The sequence below is a fragment of the Vigna unguiculata genome, chromosome 2 (assembly GCF_037176805.1).
Source record: "Vigna unguiculata cultivar grain cowpea cultivar isolate G323 ecotype 2 chromosome 2, ASM3717680v1, whole genome shotgun sequence".
NCBI lineage: Eukaryota > Viridiplantae > Streptophyta > Magnoliopsida > Fabales > Fabaceae > Vigna > Vigna unguiculata.
The window spans coordinates 28,659,963-28,681,332 of record NC_140793.1 but is presented as its reverse complement, the minus strand read 5'-3'; the positions used below and the strand labels follow the sequence as shown (position 1 = coordinate 28,681,332).

General features: G+C 33.2%; 2 protein-coding genes across 2 annotated transcripts; one reads left to right on the top strand and one right to left on the bottom strand.

The window, feature by feature from the left end:
- Positions 1-5,609: 5,609 nt before the first annotated feature.
- BZIP68 (basic region/leucine zipper transcription factor 68) lies at positions 5,610-17,280 on the bottom strand. Its single transcript, XM_028058594.2, has 13 exons — positions 16,907-17,280; positions 16,328-16,436; positions 16,191-16,247; positions 16,020-16,094; positions 13,274-13,363; positions 13,130-13,189; positions 12,836-13,005; positions 11,776-11,836; positions 9,683-9,725; positions 9,292-9,563; positions 6,408-6,485; positions 6,201-6,326; positions 5,610-6,018 (listed from the first exon to the last, which is right to left on the bottom strand). Exons 2-13 carry the CDS (start codon positions 16,394-16,396, stop codon positions 5,899-5,901), a joined length of 1,221 nt encoding a protein of 406 aa, XP_027914395.1. The 5' UTR covers positions 16,397-16,436; positions 16,907-17,280; the 3' UTR covers positions 5,610-5,898.
- Positions 17,281-19,143: 1,863 nt separating this feature from the next.
- LOC114174049 (DNAJ heat shock N-terminal domain-containing protein) lies at positions 19,144-21,370 on the top strand. The gene has a single exon (XM_028058791.2). It carries the CDS (start codon positions 19,191-19,193, stop codon positions 21,153-21,155), a length of 1,965 nt encoding a protein of 654 aa, XP_027914592.2. The 5' UTR covers positions 19,144-19,190; the 3' UTR covers positions 21,156-21,370.

Genomic DNA, 21,370 nt, shown 5'->3' with positions numbered 1-21,370 from the left:
ATGTTTTATAACATAATTGTATTCCATATTAATCTTTCCACTAAATGTATACAAATTTCAATTTTTTAATATTTGAATTTTTTTTATCTTTTACATTTTTATTTTTATGTGATCAAATATATTTTAAGAAGACTCCAAAACACAATTAACCTTCAACTTCTTCAACTTCTAAGTACTTATCTTTCTAAGTATTTATCCTCTTAATACCGGGTGGGTGGGGTTATACCTATGAAAACACTCTAACCTTCAAGTTAGTCAAGTGTGTCACCAAGCAAGTAATGCAGTGATTAATGAAAACATTATTATTTTATCTTGGATGACATGTTATTTATGTTACTTTTTATAGATACTTACGTGGGTGGGCCTGAGTCAAGAGAGGGAATTACCTGTGAGGCCCAATCACCTAAGAGGCCATTTACTTGTGGGACCAATCAATGAGAGTTAACTTCTGTATTTGATCATTAATACTTTTTATTATTCAAATTTAAAATTTTATCAATTATTTTTGAATTATAGCAATCTTTAACAAGAATAAATAAATTTTACTTAAAAAGAAGATTTTTTTTTTGTTAAATAAGATTGTAAAATAAAATAGAAGATAATTTTTTTGTACATAATATAATTAATTACATTGAAAAAAATATAATCGAAAATTTATCACTATTAGAATTTTTCATATTTCAAGAACTTTTTCCTACAATCATTTTATAAAATTTTGCAAGAACATATTTTTTTTGTCATTTTTTCTAAGAGTTTTAATTGACAACTAATTTTTTTATGGATAATTATTTTTTACAAAATTATAAATTTTGCTAGTATTTTTTAGAAGTTTTTCTGTGAAATCCTAAATATTTTATTAAAAAATTGGTAGTAATTTTTTGTAAATTATTTTATGTGAGTATTTTTTATGAAAAAATTTTAAAATAAAATGAAAGGAAATATATGTTTTTTAATAATGTATCTTTTGGCTTAATGAGTTCAATAATTTAAAAATGTAAAAAAAAAAATCTGTTAGATATATGTGATTTTTTTATAATTATAATTAAATTAAATTTTTATTTTTTTTATTAATAATAATGATAAAACTTATAAATTTTAAAATACTATTTTAATTTCCAAAATTAGTAATCAAGATCCGCATCTATACAATTATTCATAAATTTATATTATCGTTCACACCAGACTTTATACAATAACAATCTTTCTTTTTTCTTCAAACAATCCAAACAACTTTTAAGTATTATACTTTTATTAATTTGTTTACATCATTTAATTATAATAGTTTTTATTATTTATTCTTTGAAGTTGTTTACAACTACCCAATTGTAAACAGTTATTAAAATAATAATAATAAAAGATAAATGTTACTAAAATATAATAAGATTGAAGGCTGTTAGTGGATTTGAGTATAAAAGGGTTGTTAAAGGTATGGCGTCCTGTTCTTTCACTTTTGATAAAGTAGAATCTGTTCAAAATTGGTGGAATACTAATAAAGGAAGATCAAATTGTGTAACAGTTTTTTATCGAACACATTTTATTACATGATTTTATATTTATATGTTATAAAAATGATTGAGTTAATTGTTATTTTTATTTTGATTATTTTTGTAGTTTGAAATAAAAGTATGAAGACATAGTTACTCCAATGACAATCGTCCTAAATTTTTTTAGACATTTTATTATAATTATTAAATTAAACCCATCATCTTTAATATTAGAAAATAAAGACACGAGTTGAAAAAATTGTTCTTATGGACTCTTAATAATTGAAACTACCTTAGTGAGAGTCTCCTTGGAAATTCTATTCTAATGCACGCCTCGGAGGAACATGTTTCTTGTTGTATTGCTTTTGCTACTTTACATTGACTTGACTCCTAAAGTATGAATATTTTTAGTTGACACTAGTCTCTACTTACAACCTTAGCATTGGCTAGAAATGGAATAAATTATGAATAAAAAATAAGAGAGAGAAAAAGTAACAAACATAAAGGTTAAACAACATTAAAATATTGACCGAGAGAATGAGTAAAAATTAGAAAAGTCATATTAAAACTTTTAGTGATTAAAGAATAACTTTAACTAAAAGGTTTTAACTAAACGAATAATTTTCTTTTCATTTTCTCCTTAACAAAAAAAGTAATTTTTATTAGTTTTTGATAGCTTGCTTAATTTTTTTAAATTAATTGAAAATAGTAATTTTCGTAACATTTCCCTCTTCATTCCACTGCAACCTATGTTGTTAGAAAATTTAATATTTCACATGTAGGACTAATAAACACTATAGAACTGTATAATCTAATTTCATGTACTTTTTTCAGAAGATTTGTTAACTAACTTTGTGTTTTTTTACATGGATGCCACTACACTCCTCGAGAAATCCTAGGTACATATTTGAATCACGGGATTAAAAACAATTTTTATTCTTTTTTTTTAACTTTTGTATATATATTTAATTATTAAATATTGAATGACTTCAATAATGGTTCTAGATTTAGAACATTACTTTCGGCCATTTTTTCAAAGAAGTTTGAAATTTTGATGGATAAGACTATTATATTCAAAGTTGAGTGTAAAAGTAATCAAAGTTTCATATTTGAGCGATTATTAAGTGTTATCATACAAATGAAGTTCAATATTTGTATAATCTAAAAATGAAGAATTCTGTGAAATAAATCATACAAGCTATGATTGTTCTTGTGTTCACAATGTACACGTATTTTTTCACAGTAGAAAAACTATTTGTTGCATTAACCACCAATAAACCATTACAGGTTTGTAGAGTCTAATTTCATGTTCCTATCTTTACAAGATTTGTTAACCAAGTTTTGTGACCTTTTATCGGGGGCTTCTCCCTGCATCCCAAAGCATTTTTCCTGTACCTCCAAAACTTTCTTTATTTCCACTTTTATCCTTAAATGAAGAAAGAGAAAAAATAGTAAAAAAAATCAACTGCATTGCACTACTGCACCCAGTCAGTAAATCCGCTTTTGTTGTAGGCCTCTGCACTCCCAAAGAATATCAATTCCATGTGTGTCAAAATGGATGACAGAATCCGTTTCAAGATTTTAAGAAACGGATTTCACAATTCATTTTGTTTTTTTTTTTTCGTTTTGTAAGAAACGGATTTCACAATCTGTTTTATATAAATTAAATTAAATTAAAAAATACTTAAACTTTAAATTGAAAATTTATTCATTGTATTATAACTTTTTCTAATTTATTTAAAGTATATGATTTTTAAATTTTAAATATATTTTTAAATTTTTGTTTTGTTTATTTATTATGTTTTCATATATTTTAATATATATCTAAAAATAAAGTAATATATATATATATATATAATTTTTGAAAAATAAATATAATTATAAAAATAAATAAAACTAAATGATAATTAAACTTTAAATTAAATAAAAGAACGAAAATTTTAATTTTATTTTAAATATAATGCTTTTTGAATTTTAATTATTTTTTTAGTTTATTATTTTTTATTTTAATCATATTTACATATTTAATGTATATTTTAAAAATAAAATAATATATTAATATTTTTTTAACAAATATTTTAAAATAAATATATGAAACGGAAGTTGAAATCCGTTTCAAAAATTTAGAAATTTATAAAACGGATCTTAATATCCGTTTTAATTTTCTTTTAGATGACCATATGTGAATATTTCTGCATTGAAGGTTACACCAAATTCAACAGAACCATTAGGAGTGAAGGTGTTGAAGTCAAGAGGGATATTCCCTGAAGCATACTGGTATTGGATTGGTGTTGAAGTCAAGAAACCAAGCTTGAATCAATCTACATGAATTTGCCAGTGCAGTTGCAGTTTATTAACATAGGAAAACAAAACATTGAAGCTAGAACCGTGCTTACTTGCCACATCTTGAAAATATAGACAAACGAATTCCTTTTCATAAGTAGCGGGCGAGCTTGGATGGGTTGTGGTGGTTGAGGTTCAGGGAGGATGTGGAGAGTTTGGTGGTAATGGTGGAGGCGAAGAATTGTGCCCTCTGTCATCTTCATAAATTGCCATTGTTGGAGAGGTTGAGGAGGCGGAGGGCAGAGACGGACGAGAGCGCCGGAGGGATGGGGCCGGAGAATTTATTGTTGGCGAGCGAGAGATTGGAGAGGAATGGAAGGTGAGCTATGTCGACAGAGAGTCCCGGAGAGGTTGAGTCCGGTGAGGTTGAGAGCGACGACGTGAAACTTGGTAAAACGGATTTCAAATTCCGTTTCACACCTTTATGAAACGGATTACGTAAGCTGTTTCAAGAAAAAAATTAAAATATTTGGGAAACGGAATACGAATTCTGTTTCATAAAATTGTGAAACGGATTTTGTAATCCGTTTCAAAAAAAAGTTCGAATTTTTTTAAAACGGATTACAGAATCCGTTTCATTATTTTATGAAACGGAATTCGTATTCCGTTTCCCAAAAAAGTTAAGCTAATATTAAGGGTATAATAGTAAATTTTGGGAGTGCAGAAGAGGTCTTGAAGGTGCAGGGAGAAGCGCCCTTTATCGGATGCCACTACACTCCTCGATAAATACCGTGTAAGACCCAAATCGAAAAATATGTACTACAAGGACTAAATTATAAAAAAATGGCTTAATTGAACTTTTAGCTTTTTGGTATCACAAATCTAATGTCTTACCTTACAACTACACCAATTATGTCTTCTAGGTATAGTTAATATGTGACTTTAGCAATTTAGGATTCAATATATGCTAATGGGTCTTCCAAAAACTACAACTACAGTTAATATCACATCATATGATGAGTTGCCATATAACATTAAATTGATTACATTAACCCCACAAAGTATTAACATGGTAATTGATTTTAATATTAAATATATTTTTAGTCTTCCAATTATAATAAAAAATTGCAATCTACATACTTACACATCTAGTGTTGAATTTTATTTTTCTAATGAAAATTAACTTGTTTAGGATAAAAATAGTTTAGTCCATATTTTTTTACCCACTTTTAACTCACTCCTTTAATTACCATTAAATCATCTATTTTGATTCTTTTAAGTGATGTGATGATCTAATGATGATTAAAATAATAAATTAAAAGTAAGTCAAAAAAAGTGAATTAAAATATCATTATCTACCTTTTTAAAACGTCACCATCTTTCTACGTGGAACCCCATTTACCATGGCCTTTTACAGGGAACGTCACCATCTACATTTACTTTCTATAAGTAATTGCAACTTAACCTCAACTAGAGTATCCAAACTAAATTACCTTGAGTAGTTTCTTTAATAAGATTAATGTTAAATCAAACAAACACTTTTTTTGGGGGCAATACGAATAATGGCATAACTCTTGTAACATGAGAGACCTTACATCTTCAGAGACACATCCCCTTCTGCACTGCTGTATGACATCAATTGTTTGAACATTTTGACTTGCTCATGCTGCGGAGTTTAAGGTTTCTTAATTCGTCCAAACAAAAGCAGTTTCAGTAAGCATGTACTGCAAAACAATCTAAAAGGCAACGTTTCAACTGGATAGCAAGCTTGTCATGAAACAGAATTCAGAGATTTTCTCTTTTCTTTATTTTCCCCATAAATTACTTGTACAGGAGATCATATAATGGGCAAACTCACGTTCATTAACTATATTGCTTCATGGGAACACTAACTTTTAAGCTAAAGATAAGGTATGACAGAATTCACACACTACATACAATCCAGGTTTTTGAATGAGTAAAAATGAAGGGAAATTAGGAATGAAGGATCATATAACATTAAACATATCTTAACACTATAAATGGTCAGCTTTAATACAATTTGAACTACAAGCTATCAGAAACAAGATCTTGCTCTTGCTATTAAGTTAGATTATCTCCCTGAAAGGTGGCATGCAGTGGTTGGTAGGTGCTAGTGACCACCCTGCACACCCTCTGTCTGCCCATTCTGTTGAGCGTCATTACCCACATGTTCATCATTCCTCCCAGACCTTTGATGATCATCTTTCGCAGGTAGTTCCCCAAGTCTTTCCTGTAGATCAAAAAGCATTGTCAATCTTCACATGTAAAAGGATTCTAGGAGAGTGATACAGAGGTTTAGTTATATCTATGTTTTTCGCTGAATAACTTTCAAATATGTAATTTTATCACTGTGAACCTATTCTTTGCAGGATAGGTAAATTGGTGTCATACAGAACATGGTACTGGCACTACCTTGAGAGCAGTGTTCTCGGAGAGTAGTTGCTCATAATCACTCCTGATTCGACTTACTTCTGACCTGAGAGAAGCATTTTCTTCCTTCAAAGCCTCAGCACGCTGAGCTAACTCATCACACTCGGCCTTTAGACAAAACTCACACAGGAGTTAAGATATGTTATGATCAATCAACCAGAGAAATCACTAAAGGGTACTTTCTATTACCTGCTTACGCAACCTGGATCTGCGAGCAGATTCCCTGTTAGACTGCTTTCGCCTTTGCCTTTTAAGCTCTCTTTCATCCTGAAAGGTAACAGAAAAGAATTGAAGAAACTAATAAGCAACAATAAAAGTTGAAAATCAGGTCTCAGACAATAAAAATAACTCAAAGTCATAACTAGTAAGATCCAATAACACAACTAAAAATAGGTTCACAATTCATAAAATTACTCAGAAAAACTAAGAAATTCATAGATGCTTTAGAGTGAGCAGCAATGACTATGAAAGCAGCACCAATAAATGTGATCATGAGTGCCGTGCTCACAACAGTGAAGCTAGTTATGATGGGGCTGCGTTGGTGCTTTGCTGCTTGTCAATGACGACAGTGATGGTTGTTCGACAGCAATGGTAGCATCAGCATTGGAGGTACACTCACCGTCATCAGCTGTCTCCTTTGTTTCGTTTCTAATTTCCAAATGGGTGGAAACCCTAGTAGAACAAAAGGGACGAGTTGGGCTTTGTTTTCAGGCTGGTAGCCAATAAATAGGCTGTCAAACACTAGCTGAAAAATGGGAAAGGATCAACGCAGCACATGATCCAACAAATTGACAAGCAACCTTGCAATCATGCTATTAGATTCAACTCCTCCCACTAACAAAATAAACAACTAACATTTGTCGATAAAAAAAAACGATCCACACCTCCCCTGATCCTCATAAACTTGTTATTTCCTTTTTTATCAGCTCCTCGCAGCTCATAACATCCTTATACTCGCAGGATCATGAGTACGTGACTTTACTCGCATTTTGAACAACATTGGGAAAAAATCAATATAACTATGTTCATTTGTTAAAATGCAGTGGCTCTATGCCCCCGTATGGGATTGCTGCCAACACTAAATGTCAAACATAAATTCACAGTTGGACACAAATTCCCATACTTCTGAGCCCCAAGAAAACACACCAAGGGGCAGCCTTCTACCTGATTTTTCAGTACCCTTTTTTACAAGTTAAGAAGGTTCAACCTAATCATGTTTAATATTAGGTAAGGAAATGGGCGGATTTTTTTTAGTGAGGCCCTTTAACATTCGTGGCGATAACTTGGAATTCTAACAGATTGGTAGAGGTTGGATCATAAAGCGATAGCAAGACAACACTATCGGCTTTCTGCTGAGTGAAAGATTGGTTTGAGAAGAGATCTCAGACACTGGAAATCCCAAAAGGAATGTTTTCAATCATTCTTTATTACCGACCAAAACAGATTACAAACCATAGTAAGGTAAAACCAAAGTAAAAATCTCCTAATGAAAAGGTCTATATCTTCTCTAAATGATCAAAAGAACCATTATAACCTTAAACAGACAGTAGTGCATATCCTTGCTACCTGACTTCTTGAACCCAATTTCTTAAACCAACATATTAAAAACAAAAAGATTTAGCAAAGGATTTAAAGAATAAGCACTAATAACACCCCCTACATGTTAATAAATTGCCTTACTGAAGTATTCAGCTAAGCAAACAAGTAATCCAAAACAGTCATAAAACAGAATCAGTCGTCCGCAGAAGCAGATTAAGTAATCCAAAACAATCAGTAATTTGGCTTTGCGAGGAATTAACAAGTAACTATTACAATACAAAAGAAACATGATTTTAATAAATGCCACATTGACAAAAACATAATGACTAAAAGAAAGAATTTTACTAGGTGTCCCCACAAACACAACTATGTAGTGGTTGGGAGAAAACAATTTTTAGGAAGACCACTATTATGCTTACTTTTCTGAATTCCTGTTTTTAATACACATATATAATACACACACACGCACACACATACATAACTTTTCTTTTTACTTTCGCATCTATATAACTTGTATTATATAAAAATGTATTTAATTTTATATTATTTTAACTTGTTACTATATTATTTAGAATCTTTTTATTATTATTATCTAATTTATTATATTGCATATTATGTTTTATCTAGCTTTCATCACTATAGTTATTTAATTTATTATATCACACATAATTTTTTATTAGGTTTATTATTATAATTTAGTTTATTACCTTATACATTATGCTTTAAATAGTTTTTCATATTTCATAATACTATTATATTTATTATTATTATTATTTAGTTTTCTTATATTATATATTATACTTTATTTTCAATACAATTACACTTATTACTATTATTATTATTATTATTATTATTATTATTATTATTCAGTTTATTATAATTATGTGGCATTTTACATACAAAAACAAAGGAAAAAAGCAGTTGGACTCGGGCCCAACCATTCAAAACAGACAAGACATTAAAAAACACTGAAAATCTAATATTGACCCAACCCATTAGCTGCTATTAGCTAGAGCAGCCTCAAACAAGCAAGAGAATGCAGAGTAGTGAAAGGTCACAGGCTGACAGCAACAGCAAAGGCCACAGTGCCTAACAATGGCAAAGGTCAGCAACAGCCCATGTCCAACAACGGCAAAGCCGCAGAGCCTTGCGAGTTGAGAGGGCAAACAAAGGAGCAGTGGTGAGGGCTGCAATTTGTATGATTTACCCTGTGAATGGCACAGCAACAGCCCCAACAGCCATGACATCCATGTGGTTTGTGACGAGTGACTTGGGAGCAGCAAGGGGCTGCTCCACTCCACCACCCCGTAATTGCAACGCAATTACACACAATTTACTACTACGCTGTAAATAAATAGTGATCATTTTCACATTGTAGTTGAGCCTACAAACGTCCAGAATACACTAAAAGCTATCAGATTCTCCGCAAATCTCGTAGCCAGAGAATAAGTGTCATGAACATTCCAATTAGGACATAAGTTAATATGTTATCAAGTTAACAAACATCATATCATCAGTCTTAGTCAAAAGTAACCTGTAGCCAGAGTTGTGATTGAACATTATCCCGTGATCCAGCAACTGCAGTAGATGGAACCTTTCTAGCAAGTGCAGGAATGTTGGAAGAAGCTGGTGTACCCCAATAATCCATTCCTATATTTAAGTTTGTTGTGGGACCAGGAACAGCTCCAGGAGCACCACCTGCAGAGATAGGTATGATAGGCAGAGTTTGATTGACCACAGTAGGAGGTGCACTTAGGCCCCCATTTTGAGGAGTATATGCTGAAGTGCCATTTTGAGATGGTTCATCTATAATTCAATAGAAAAGATACATTTCAGCGCACAAACATTAGAGGTCAACATAAGGCCATACATTACAAAGTCATAAACTATATATATTGAAACATAAGAAAGTAAGCTCGGCAAACCTTCAAAAGAATCCTGCCTGCCCCCTGATTTCAATTGAGAGTCCTATGAAAAAAAAAAAAACAGAATAAATACTAATATACCAATCATAATAACTAACACAGAATTTATTTAGGGTATCTTTCAGAAAATAGTCAATTGTGCCCCCACAAGCAGAAGCAGCATGAGCTATGCAACCCACACCCAATCTCCGATGTCTAAACATGGTTGACATTTATATGTATATAGTTTATCTGACATAACATGGTTGACATTTATATGTATATAGTTTATCTGACATAGACATCAAAAAGTAAAATTTAACATCCCTTAATACTTCATGGCTTATGCTGTTTTACAGCAAAAAACTAAATACTTTTTTTGTTTTATAACAATAACCTTAGTCCCTTTAATAATATCCTCCAGTATCCTTGGTCTCCGCACTCCAACTCCACTTATAATCTCATATTCAATCCGAGCCTAAGTAAAGAAGGATGATTGTGTTAAGCTGTTACATTTTACTAAAATAAGATCACTGAGAAGAAAAACACTGAACAGCCAACAACAGTGAATAGTGACGCATACTGTCCCTGTCTGCAGAGTCAGATGATAATGGCAGCCATAATGACAATAGCAATACAAGCCTATTTGATGGAGATGAGAGCGTCAGAAATAGCAATGGGAGTGCTGAGATGGCTGGCAACTTCGACACAAGCCTTGCAATGGCCGGCAACAACACACTGTGATGACCAAAGACAACAATGGTAGCGTTGTGATGGCCAGTGACAGTGATGCAGAGTTGATGATGACCACAATCTGAGTATAGCAGTGTCACACAAGAAGTTTGGTTCTGATTTGCAATTGAGATTCATAGGCGAAAAGGGTCATCAATTTTTATTTTTTAAGTTGGATCTTTACAAACCTGACCCAAAGATCCCAACTACATGAGTTGGGTAACAAATCCCAAGGCTGCACAAACGCTTTCAGGATCAATATAATGCAAAACTTCCCTATTCCACCTTGTGTGTTTTCCGGGTTGCTTGGGTGTCCCATACTCACAGGATCATGCAAATTTGTGAGCATACTCACGCTTTTGACATCATTGGCAAAATACCTGCATTTAAGGATAATTTGTCTCTGCTATAAGCACATATAAGTAAAATCCTTAGTCCCACCTCACCTCCATGAGTTACTTCTCATACTTTTAGTTACCCTACAATACATGCCTTCATAAAGCATTCCACAACACTTATCAAGTCACTCGATAATATGATCTTTCCAAGATCAACCCTCTGAAAATAAATAGCTTTGAGTGTGCACCTTTTTATGTAAATACAAATTGATTCCCCTCATTCTAGCCACTCAAGTTTTATCCCCTTGTAGTTTAAACAAACTTTAGTAACAAGCTTTTAATAAAATACATAAGCTCTCTTGATTTTCTGAAAACTTTCACCACTTATATTCCATAAATCCAATAACAAATAATTCCGTAAGTCTTTCATTGTCTTTGCCCTCACAACATCAACTGTATTAGGGAAATTACAGTTCGTATTCAGAATAATAGAATAAAAGTTTGTCAGGACAGCAATTGGATGGGGATTATATTTAGGCAGTATGGAAAGAGCTATAGTATTCTATTCAGTGATATGTTCTTTTCACTAGTTTTACATTTATCCTCCTTAAAACTTTAGGTAGATGTGTGAACATGCTAGAGAGGACAACATACAAAACGAGTACATATGAGAAAATATCGATGAGGTATCAATCGGCAAACAGATTACAAAAATATTATGTCAAGGAAGTTTGAACACATAAAGATGATCACCGGAAGCATTGGTGAAAAGAGTAGATCATTGTTTTTAGTCCTATGAAAAGAGGCAAAGACCAAGGAGGACATTAGAGGAAATTGTTCAGAGGAATCCCATGATGAATAATATCCCCGAGAATTTGATCTTTAATAAAGTCGATCAAATACAGTCCAATTAACCAACCAAACCTAGTTAAATACATTTTTGGTCGTTATTGTATATTCCTTTAATACTGCAACTAAATATTAATGGATGGACATTGAAAACATAGTGCAAAACATTAGAGTGAGGACTGTCCCTGAACTTACATTTTGAGAATTTGCGTCACTTCCTTCACTAGTACCTTCGCCTTCACTTGCACTATCACCACTACAAGTCCAACATTTCTTATCAGTGTAAGTCACCCGTATGCAAATGCAAATGGCAAGGTAACATACACAACAGGATTATAAAAATAAACCAATGTCAAACCCAATATTATATTAAGAATTATTTACAGGAAAATACAACCATGTATAAAAAATATCTATGTCAAATAACTCCGTAGGGGTTCTCAGGCATTCTAAAACAATAAAATAAATATTAAATGCAATTTCTGTAATTTAAAGTTAAATACACAGCAAAGCACAAAATTGTAAAATAATGCATACAGACATGCTTCACTGCAATAAACCAACTAAAAAATTAAAATGATAATGGAAAATCAACTTCAGGAAGTGACTGACTACTGTTTCTATTCCCTAATCAACAGTATATGGAATTCATGAACCCGAAGTCATTTACATGTTAACATTGTAGTTCAAGTTCAGATAATGCTAGGCTCTGCAGGGCTGAAACAAAATCATGTACCAAAGTAGCCCGTAAGGAGTTGCTTTATTTGAATAAAGTCAAACAATTTTGTAACTTCACTTCCAATGATCCAGAATACAAGAAAAGTAAAGGATTTTATAAATTTCAATGATGTTCATTCCTTTAACACTAGATAGATATGGAAGCAAATGTTACCAACAATAGATGGACATCATATCAAAGTCATATTCATTCCTCCAGTTCTGAATTTAAGAATTTGCTCTTGAATATGTCAACCTGAGTTCTATTTAAATAATAAGGCCTCCAAATATGAGTTATATTATTCCCCCTAGCTACAGAAACAATGACTAATAATGGTGATTGATGACATATCATAGAAAAATATTATGGCATGCAAAAAGGATGGATGCATTATTTCATGAACCATAGAATCTTAAATCAGCAATCTGGCAAATAGGTAAGACATTTAGAAGTAAACTGTGTGCCTTTCTTTGACTGCTTTGCTTCAAATAATAGGGTACATAATTTAACAAGATTGATCAACACAACACATCTTACCTCTTTGAATGAATTCCATTAGCAGATGTCCCCGTTGTTTTACCATGTTCATTACTTTTCCCTGTGATCATATTCAAACTACCCAAACTTCCTTTTGATCTTTTGATTGGCAATTTTTCCTTCACCTCAGGAGGCTTACCATCGGCTTCCATGCTGCCAGGAGTGTTTCCCTGCATGCAAACTAATAAATTATTTTTCCTTAATTGGATAAGGACAAGTTTTGCACAGAAGAGGGAAAAGGCAGAGAAAAAGAAAAGGTGAGAATGAAAATAAAATACAGAAGGGGAAACTCACTGAAGCCTCAGCAATGCCATTTGGAGAAGGCATAGCAAAGGGGCTAAAAGGATAGGATCCCTGCATAAATTTGAGGCAAAAGTAGTTGATCAGCCAAAGATTCAACATGATAACTTGAAGAAAACAAAGTTTTACAAAGAATACCGGAGGCATGGATGGATGAGCATAAATGCCACCAGGTGGATACATTGCAACATATGGATGTGGTGGAGTACCATAGGGAGGCATAAATTGCTGCAAATAAGAATTTCATTAATGAACCAAAGAAATATTAAGATAGAACTTAAATGAGATATTTCATACTGTTAGTGAAGTATAGACTAGATGTAGAGTAGACACGATATTAAACTCTAGGAAGAACAAAAAAAGATAAGTAAACAAGACCATTCAACAATCTAGGACCAAAATCTTCAGAATTAGTTTGCAAAGGCAAAAATGGTTTGTGTTGACTCCTAATTAGGACATTCAAGCCTTCCATTTTTTAAAACATACAGTGTCCTGATGCAACAAAACTTTAACAAAATAATTACACTGTAGTTAAAAATGCAATGAATTAGGAGCACCATCAATCACAATAAATGCATATTGGAGAAGCAAGTATTTCGCAAGAGATACAGTCCTAACCATAAGCAAGTCTCAAGTTACTATAAAAATTTCACATGCCACCAATCACCACTACCATAACTGTGTTCCTTCCGAATAACTATAACAGTCAACAAAGACTACTAATAAATCCACCATTGTGCACCACACCACTAACCAGTCCACCATCATCATATGCCACAACACAAATAAAGGTAAATATGGAATTTCGCTTCAGGCCAACAATTAGAAATGTATAAAACTCTTCTAATTCATGAATATGATCAGGATCAAACATGAATATATATTTGTAGCTTCAAGCTGCAATCAAGTCATTAGGTAAATTTAGTTTTATTAATGTTCTTCCACATGCTGTTTGCTGATTATTGTTGATTAGAATAACCAAAAAAAATCTCATAATAACATTATTGTATCTTAAAGTATTTTAGAGTTTCTTAGATCATCTTTTATATTTCATGATTTGCTTCCTTGTTCAATAAAGATCAGGAATCTAATATTAGTTTAAATTAATAGGGATTAAGGCTCTCTATTTAGTATTACATCAAAACCATATGATTTTCAAATTATTCACTTCCAAAATCTCACACTTCCTCGTACCCCACATAAAACCCATATAATTTCAACATGGTCATCAAAACCATCTTCCATGACCTAGTCCATCAATGCTAATGCTGATTTTCAGCGACTGTCATTTGTCATTCTCTACCATGTGGTTTTGCAACAACCATTTCTCCCTCACAGTCATGTCACGGTTTTGAATGGCAGCCAGCCCTCCAATGTGCTGCAGATGACCTGCCACTGATGTAGCCTTGCCATGATGTCAGCGCAATTCACACTCACACATGACCAATATTTCACTGTTCCAAAATCTATACCCCTTCTTCCATCAGCCACCATCTTGCTTGGTGTGTGATCTGTTCTTCTCACTTCAGATCTGGTCTCACCTTTACCAACCAGATCGAGGTCTTTGTTTTGCAGTTACTGTCCCATATTTGACATCCTTTATTTTAGTGCATTGAAAGGTGTAAACCCATATTTACACCATTTTTCCATTGTGCATGCCTCACTGCGCCATCTGGCATCCAATAAGTTGTGTTTGACACTCAAATTTGATGCTTTTCCTGCATTCATCAAGAGTTAGCTGTTTTCAGCTGTCTCAACTTGATTCTTGGCATTCTTTTTGTGGTTATCTCTGATTTTGGCTGTTAGGCTCTTTTTGGATGTTTGTTTTTGTGACACTGACTTTTCTACCAGTTGGTGACTTCTTTTTCAGCTAATGATCATGTCAGTAGTGACTTTGTACTGATTGATAGATTGATGGTGACGTTCTTCCTGCCATTCTTCAGGTGATTGGATTTGGTCATGATTCACACTAGCCCCAAATACAATCTGCAGGTCATGTATCCAAATTTTTAAGGTCTCCAAAGTTTTTACACTGTGTGTTATAGAAGTTAAAGTTTTTTCTCCATATATAACTCCTAGGCAGAAATTTTCTGGTAATGATCACCCAAACAAAATCTCTTCTTTGGTCATGGGACTCTCCAACCAGCTTTTTCAACCTAAGGATTGCTCCAGCCCCCTTGAGAAGTTATATTACCAGATATATTGATCTCCAACATCTCCAGCATTACAAAGACCACTTCATATTTCTTTTTCTTTTTCCTTTTCACAGTTTCATTTGTAAAAGGCTTAAGACTTTAGCTAGAGGAAAGTGAGTATTAGAATATCAAGAAAATATCTCATAACATTCTTAGTAAGTGAACTTCAAGCCTAACTCAATCTCATAAAATTGGCTTGCAAGTTAAGTTTGCACTCACTTATAAATTATAATTTAACCAAGTCTCTAGTTGATTAGGGATATCCAACAATTATTATATGAACGATGGCATAATTTAAAATATCCTAGGATTAATTTTCACGCTTCATTGTATTTCATGATTTGTTTTCATATTCAATTACAATTATGAAACTAGTATCAGAACTAATAAAAGATATTGCTTTATATTTTGTATACCAATTCATATTATTCACTAGCCTATCACCTCTCATCTACCAACCCTGCCTAAAATCTTATAAATTTCATAATAGCAAGAGCTCAAAGAGAACAGGGAGTTAATATCTAAATTACCTTCAATATTTTCCATTTGGCCACAGCTTAAGTATGGTCCAGTTAGGTTTTAGATTTGACTAAGCAATAGCACAAAACAAATTTAAACATTAACATTATCATGTAGGCGGGATTGGTATTTATAATATAAGAGAGAGTTATAATAGAAGTGACAATTACCTGGACACCCCACATATAAGGGTGAGCCTGTGGACTTGATGCCAAGAAACTGTGTGGAGGTATAGGAGAATATGCCTAGAAAATAAGGGAGCTGGGTGAACCAAAATTCAATCTTGACAATAATAAAAATTATATGCTAGTAATGCCAACAAAGAGTGTTTCATTAGAAACCTGAAATCCAGGCCAATCAGGATTAATTGTTCCAGTAGCGGTGGTTGAAGCCTGCTCCTGGAAAAACAATGTTTTGGCGTCACAACAAATGTACTAACCATCAAGAATCAATGGAGATAACATAAAGAAAGTTAGACCTGTGATGTAGGTGGTGGCGTCTTTGACTCCTTCTCTTTTGGAGCTTTATCCATCTCACTGCTGCCCATACTCTAATATCAGTATCTTAAAAGTATACACTAAACCATCCTGCACCAAACATAACTTTCATTACAAGACAGCCTCAAAGACACTATTCTCCTTCAAAACTTACAAACAAATCACTGTAAGGTTGAGCAAGTTAGATAAAACACTTGAATCACATGATTTTCATATTGAATTAGTCTACAAAATCATTATATCGCCAATATCAATTGTAACAATAAGAACCAACCAAGGCACTAATCCTTTTTTCCCTCCCAATCAATGCAAAGCTAGGTCAAAATCCAACTTCTAATGGTGCCCTGCGTTATCTTATCTCCAAACCAAAGATGGTGCAAGTTCTATTTAACTCTATGATAACACTACAGCATTAATCTCCACCAAAATTGACAAGGCAACAATATCCAGAGCTCAGAAAACCAAGATAAAACCCAGGATACAAAGTGAAATTTATGCATCGCAAAAAGCTAACAATATGAACAATTCAATAAAATTCAAGCTGAGAATTTTCAAATTACCACTCAGAAAGAGACTGTGGATCCTCCAAAGCTGGAGCAGAAGCAGAAGCAGTAGCAAAAGCTGATCTGCCGAGGATAACAAAAACAAGCGGAAGAAGCGACAATCAAATGCTCGAATAAAAATTGTGAAGAAAAATGGATTCAGTGAATAGCAGGAAGGTTTTTAGGAGAATTTTATTTGGGAAATACAGCAAAAAAAATGATCCAGAATTAATTTCAAAATGGATAAGAAGGGAAGAATGAATTAGGGGCAGATCAAAAATTAGGGTTTGTTTGGTTAAGGTTAATGTTTGTGTTGTTTGGTTTTGGGTGTTCACGGAGAGGAACCCATGGATCGTCGTACGGTGTCGCTGTCCAGTGAGATTTTCGTTCCCATTTTGCACAGTTTGTGAAATCTCCATTTACTCCCTATGCCCACAGTTTCTCTTTTTCCTTTTTTATTTTATTTTACTTTTTGTTTTTTTATTTTTCATCATTGCGAATATATCAAATAAATGACACTGACATAATCAATTTACAGCTTTTCTTAATGTTTACATTTTTTTACGACTTGATTCTCTATTAAATATATGTTAAAATCAATTTACAGCTTTTCTTAATGTTTACATTTTTTTACGACTTGATTCTCTATTAAATATATGTTAAAATCATTTATTAAGTCAATATCATTCATAAACTTTTATAAGTATTGTCAAATTTGTTGCATGAAGTTTTTAATTTTGATGTTGTAACCAAGTTTCATTTCTCTTCTATATATACAAATCATAAGCTATTTTAGGAATTATTTTTCCAAGACAATTTAGGAGCTTTTAATTATATATGTTTAAAGTTTTTTTTTTCCTATTAATCTAACACTTTACTTTTTTATATAAATATAATTTTTTTTAAAATGATTAATTATAAACATACTAATATATCACCATATAAGTTATTTAAATTAATTCCAAAACACAATCTACGTTTTAAAATTACTTATTTATTACTAATCTCAAATATAATATAATTTATGTGTTACTCTAAAATATTTATCTCCGTAATATAAAAATTAGATAATTTGCAAGTTATTTAACGATAATATTTTAACATTTTAAAATTCATCATATCTTTCAATTTGCATTTTTAATTTATTCAATGTAAAAGAAATATTTATTATGTATAACTATTTTTTTAATAAAGGATATTTTTTAAAATATTATATTATAACTACCAGCTTTTCAAGGAACATCTTGATTTAATCTTTTACAATAAAAAAAAGAGAAAACATAAATTAATTTTTCACAAATTAAAATCAGTTTATATATAAGTTTAAAGAAACAAAACAAGTAAACTTTTACATTTTAACTTCCAGACTCAATTTAAATTATAAACAAGTTAATTTTTTTTCTAATTTATCTCCCCTAAAAGAAGGACTTAATGAATAACATCATAACAATTCACATTTTTAATTAATAATAATAATAATTATTATAGTCCTTAACCGGATTATCAATGTCATACTTGAAAAATATATAATTTTATCATCTAAATTTTATTTAAGCACATAGAAAGCTTGTGAGCTACCCAATAATAAAAGGAACGGAAAAAGTAAAATAAAATTAAAATGTGAAAAACAAAATATCAGGATTAAACTTTTTTACATCAAAATGAAAAGGTTTGTGTAGAAAATTATATGATTGATTGTCCAAGAAATAGTCGTATATAGTGAAAAAAGTTCATGGATAATCTTTCCTTACAGTGAAATAACTAACGAATCCTTTGTTTTTTTATTAATTAAAATATACAATGTTCACGTATGATTTAGTTTTTATAAAGAAAATAAATTTAATTGTAATTAAAAATGTAAATTTTTATATATTATATTATATTATATATATATATATATATATGATAATTTATTACACAAGCTTTCTTTGAATATATTATCTGACATAAACAACTAAAAAAACTTGTCGAATATTTTGTCTGGAATAAGTAATAGAATTATATTTCAATTGTGTTAATTTTATATTCAAAGCAAGAATATTTCTATTGTATATTTTGAGAAATATTGTGTCGACGATATATAACAATCCTACTTTTGTCAAGGACAATTTCGTCAATTTGCTTTTGAAAAAAAGTTGGGAATAACGAGCGTTGCGAAAATGGGCTGGAATAACAAAGGCCCCGTTATTTTACGGGCCTGGCCCAGAATTTTGTCCACTTTCCCAAAACCCACTCTTCTCACCCTCAACTTTCTTCAACATCCACTCTCTCTTCACTTCAATTCTCTCCCATTCCAATTTCAATGGCACCACCACTAACAGACTCGGAACCAGAATCTGAAGCGCTGCGCCTCAAGGCCATGGCGGAGTCCAAGTTCAAAGCCTCAAACAACGCCAAATCCGCTCTCAAATACGCGAAGCGCGCGCAGCGTCTGTGCCCGCACCTCGCCGGCGTGTCGGAGGCCGTCACTTCGCTCACTGTCCTCGCCGCGCCGGACTGGTATAGTACGCTGGGCGCTGAGCCCTTTGCAAACAGCAGCGTCATTCGGAGACAGTACAAGAAGCTCGCGCTGCTCCTCCACCCCGACAAGAACCCCAACGTGGCGTCGGAGGAGGCCTTCAAGCTCGTCGGCGAGGCCTTCCACCTTCTTTCCGACCGGAGTCGCCGCCGAGAGTACGACGCAGAGCTCCGACGGAAGATCAAGGCGGAGAGCGAGACGTTTTGGACCGCCTGCTCCACTTGCAGGCTCCTTCACCAGTTCCAGAGAAAGTATATGGGTCAAGAATTGGTGTGTCCGAGTTGTGAGAAGAGTTTTAAGGCTGTGGAAACGGTTCAGAGTGATGGGGAAGGTAGGGTTAGGAGTAAGAGGTTGAAGTTGAAAGAGATAAATAAAAAGAAGGAGAAAATTGGTGTGGAAGGGAGAGTGGATAATGAAGTGGGGGATGAGAAGGAAGGGAAATTGAGGAAGAGAATGCGTTCAGTTGGGGAGGTGTTGGAGAGGTCCAAACCTAGTAAAAGGGTTAAAAATGGGGAGGAAATGATGACATTAGCTGAATTTCAGACTGAGGTGAGGAGGAAGTTGCAGGAAAAGAAGTTGAAGGAAAAAGAAAAGGAAAAAGAAGATGATAGAATTGAGACGAGAACCAGCCAGGGGGAGAGGCGGCGGGCATTGAAAAACTTTGAAGGTTTAGAAAAGGAAAAGGAGGATGATAGAATTGAGACGAGAAATAACCAGGGGGAGAAGCGGCGGGCATTGAAAAATTTTGAAGGTTTAGAAAAGGAAAAGGAGGATGATACAATTGAGACGAGAAACAACCAGGGGGAGAGGCGGGGGGCATTGAAAAACTATGAAGGTTTAGAAAAGGAAAAGGAGGATGATAGAATTGAGACGAGAAGCAACAAGGGGGAGAGGCGGCGGGCATTGAAAAACTTTGAAGGTTTAGAGGTTGGAGAGGGGAGGGCTTTGAAGAAGAGTGCGAGGCTTGCGACTGAGGAGAAGCGTGTGGGTTTATCGAAGAGGAAGGGGTTGAGATCTGCGAGGCATAGGGATTCTGATAAAGGGGAGTTGGAAAATATGGCGGTGGTGGATTCAGATTTTTATGATTTTGACAAAGATAGAGTGGAAAGGAGTTTTAAGAAAGGTCAGGTGTGGGCAGTGTATGACGATGACGATGGAATGCCAAGGAATTATGCCTTGATTGATGAAATTCTTTCACTGAATCCTTTTGAAGTGAGATTAAGTTGGTTGGATGTACAGATCAGTGGGGATGGGAGGATAGTTAGTAGGGAGAAAATGGGGTTTCATATACCTTGTGGGAGATTTAAGGTTGCCAGGAAGACTTCGGTAAATTCGGTAAATATATTTTCCCATGTTGTGGATTGTGACCGAGCAGCACGTGAGCTTTACAAAATTTACCCCAAGAAAGGCTCAGTATGGGCGCTGCATGGCGAGGGAAGTATTGATGCAGAGGAGCGCAAGAGATGCTATGACATTGTTATATGTCTGACAAGTTACAATGAGGCAAATGGTCTGAGCATGGCGTATCTTGAGAAGGTTGATGGTTACAAGACAGTATTTAGGCGGCAAGAGAATGGGAGTGGTGCTATTATATTTCTTGGGAAGGATGACATGTGCTTAGTTTCTCATCAGATTCCAGCACGGAAGCTGATTTGTGATGAAACTCCTGAACTGTTGAAAGACTGTTGGGAACTTGATCCCGCCTCACTTCCTTCAGATTTACTTACTATTGGTGGCATTTATAATTGAGGTTAGACAATCTTTTTTGCAACAGACTCTGAATTTTAAAAGACTAGTTGGGAGTTGATTGTTGATGACTTTGAAAATACTTACTTTTGGGTGGCTTAGATTGATGGCCTTGGAAACTTTTGTACTACAAAGATAAGTTTATTAGGAAACCTGACTGCTTTGTAAAGCTTGACTTTTTTAAATCTGTAGATTAAAGATATATTCTGTTGGATTAA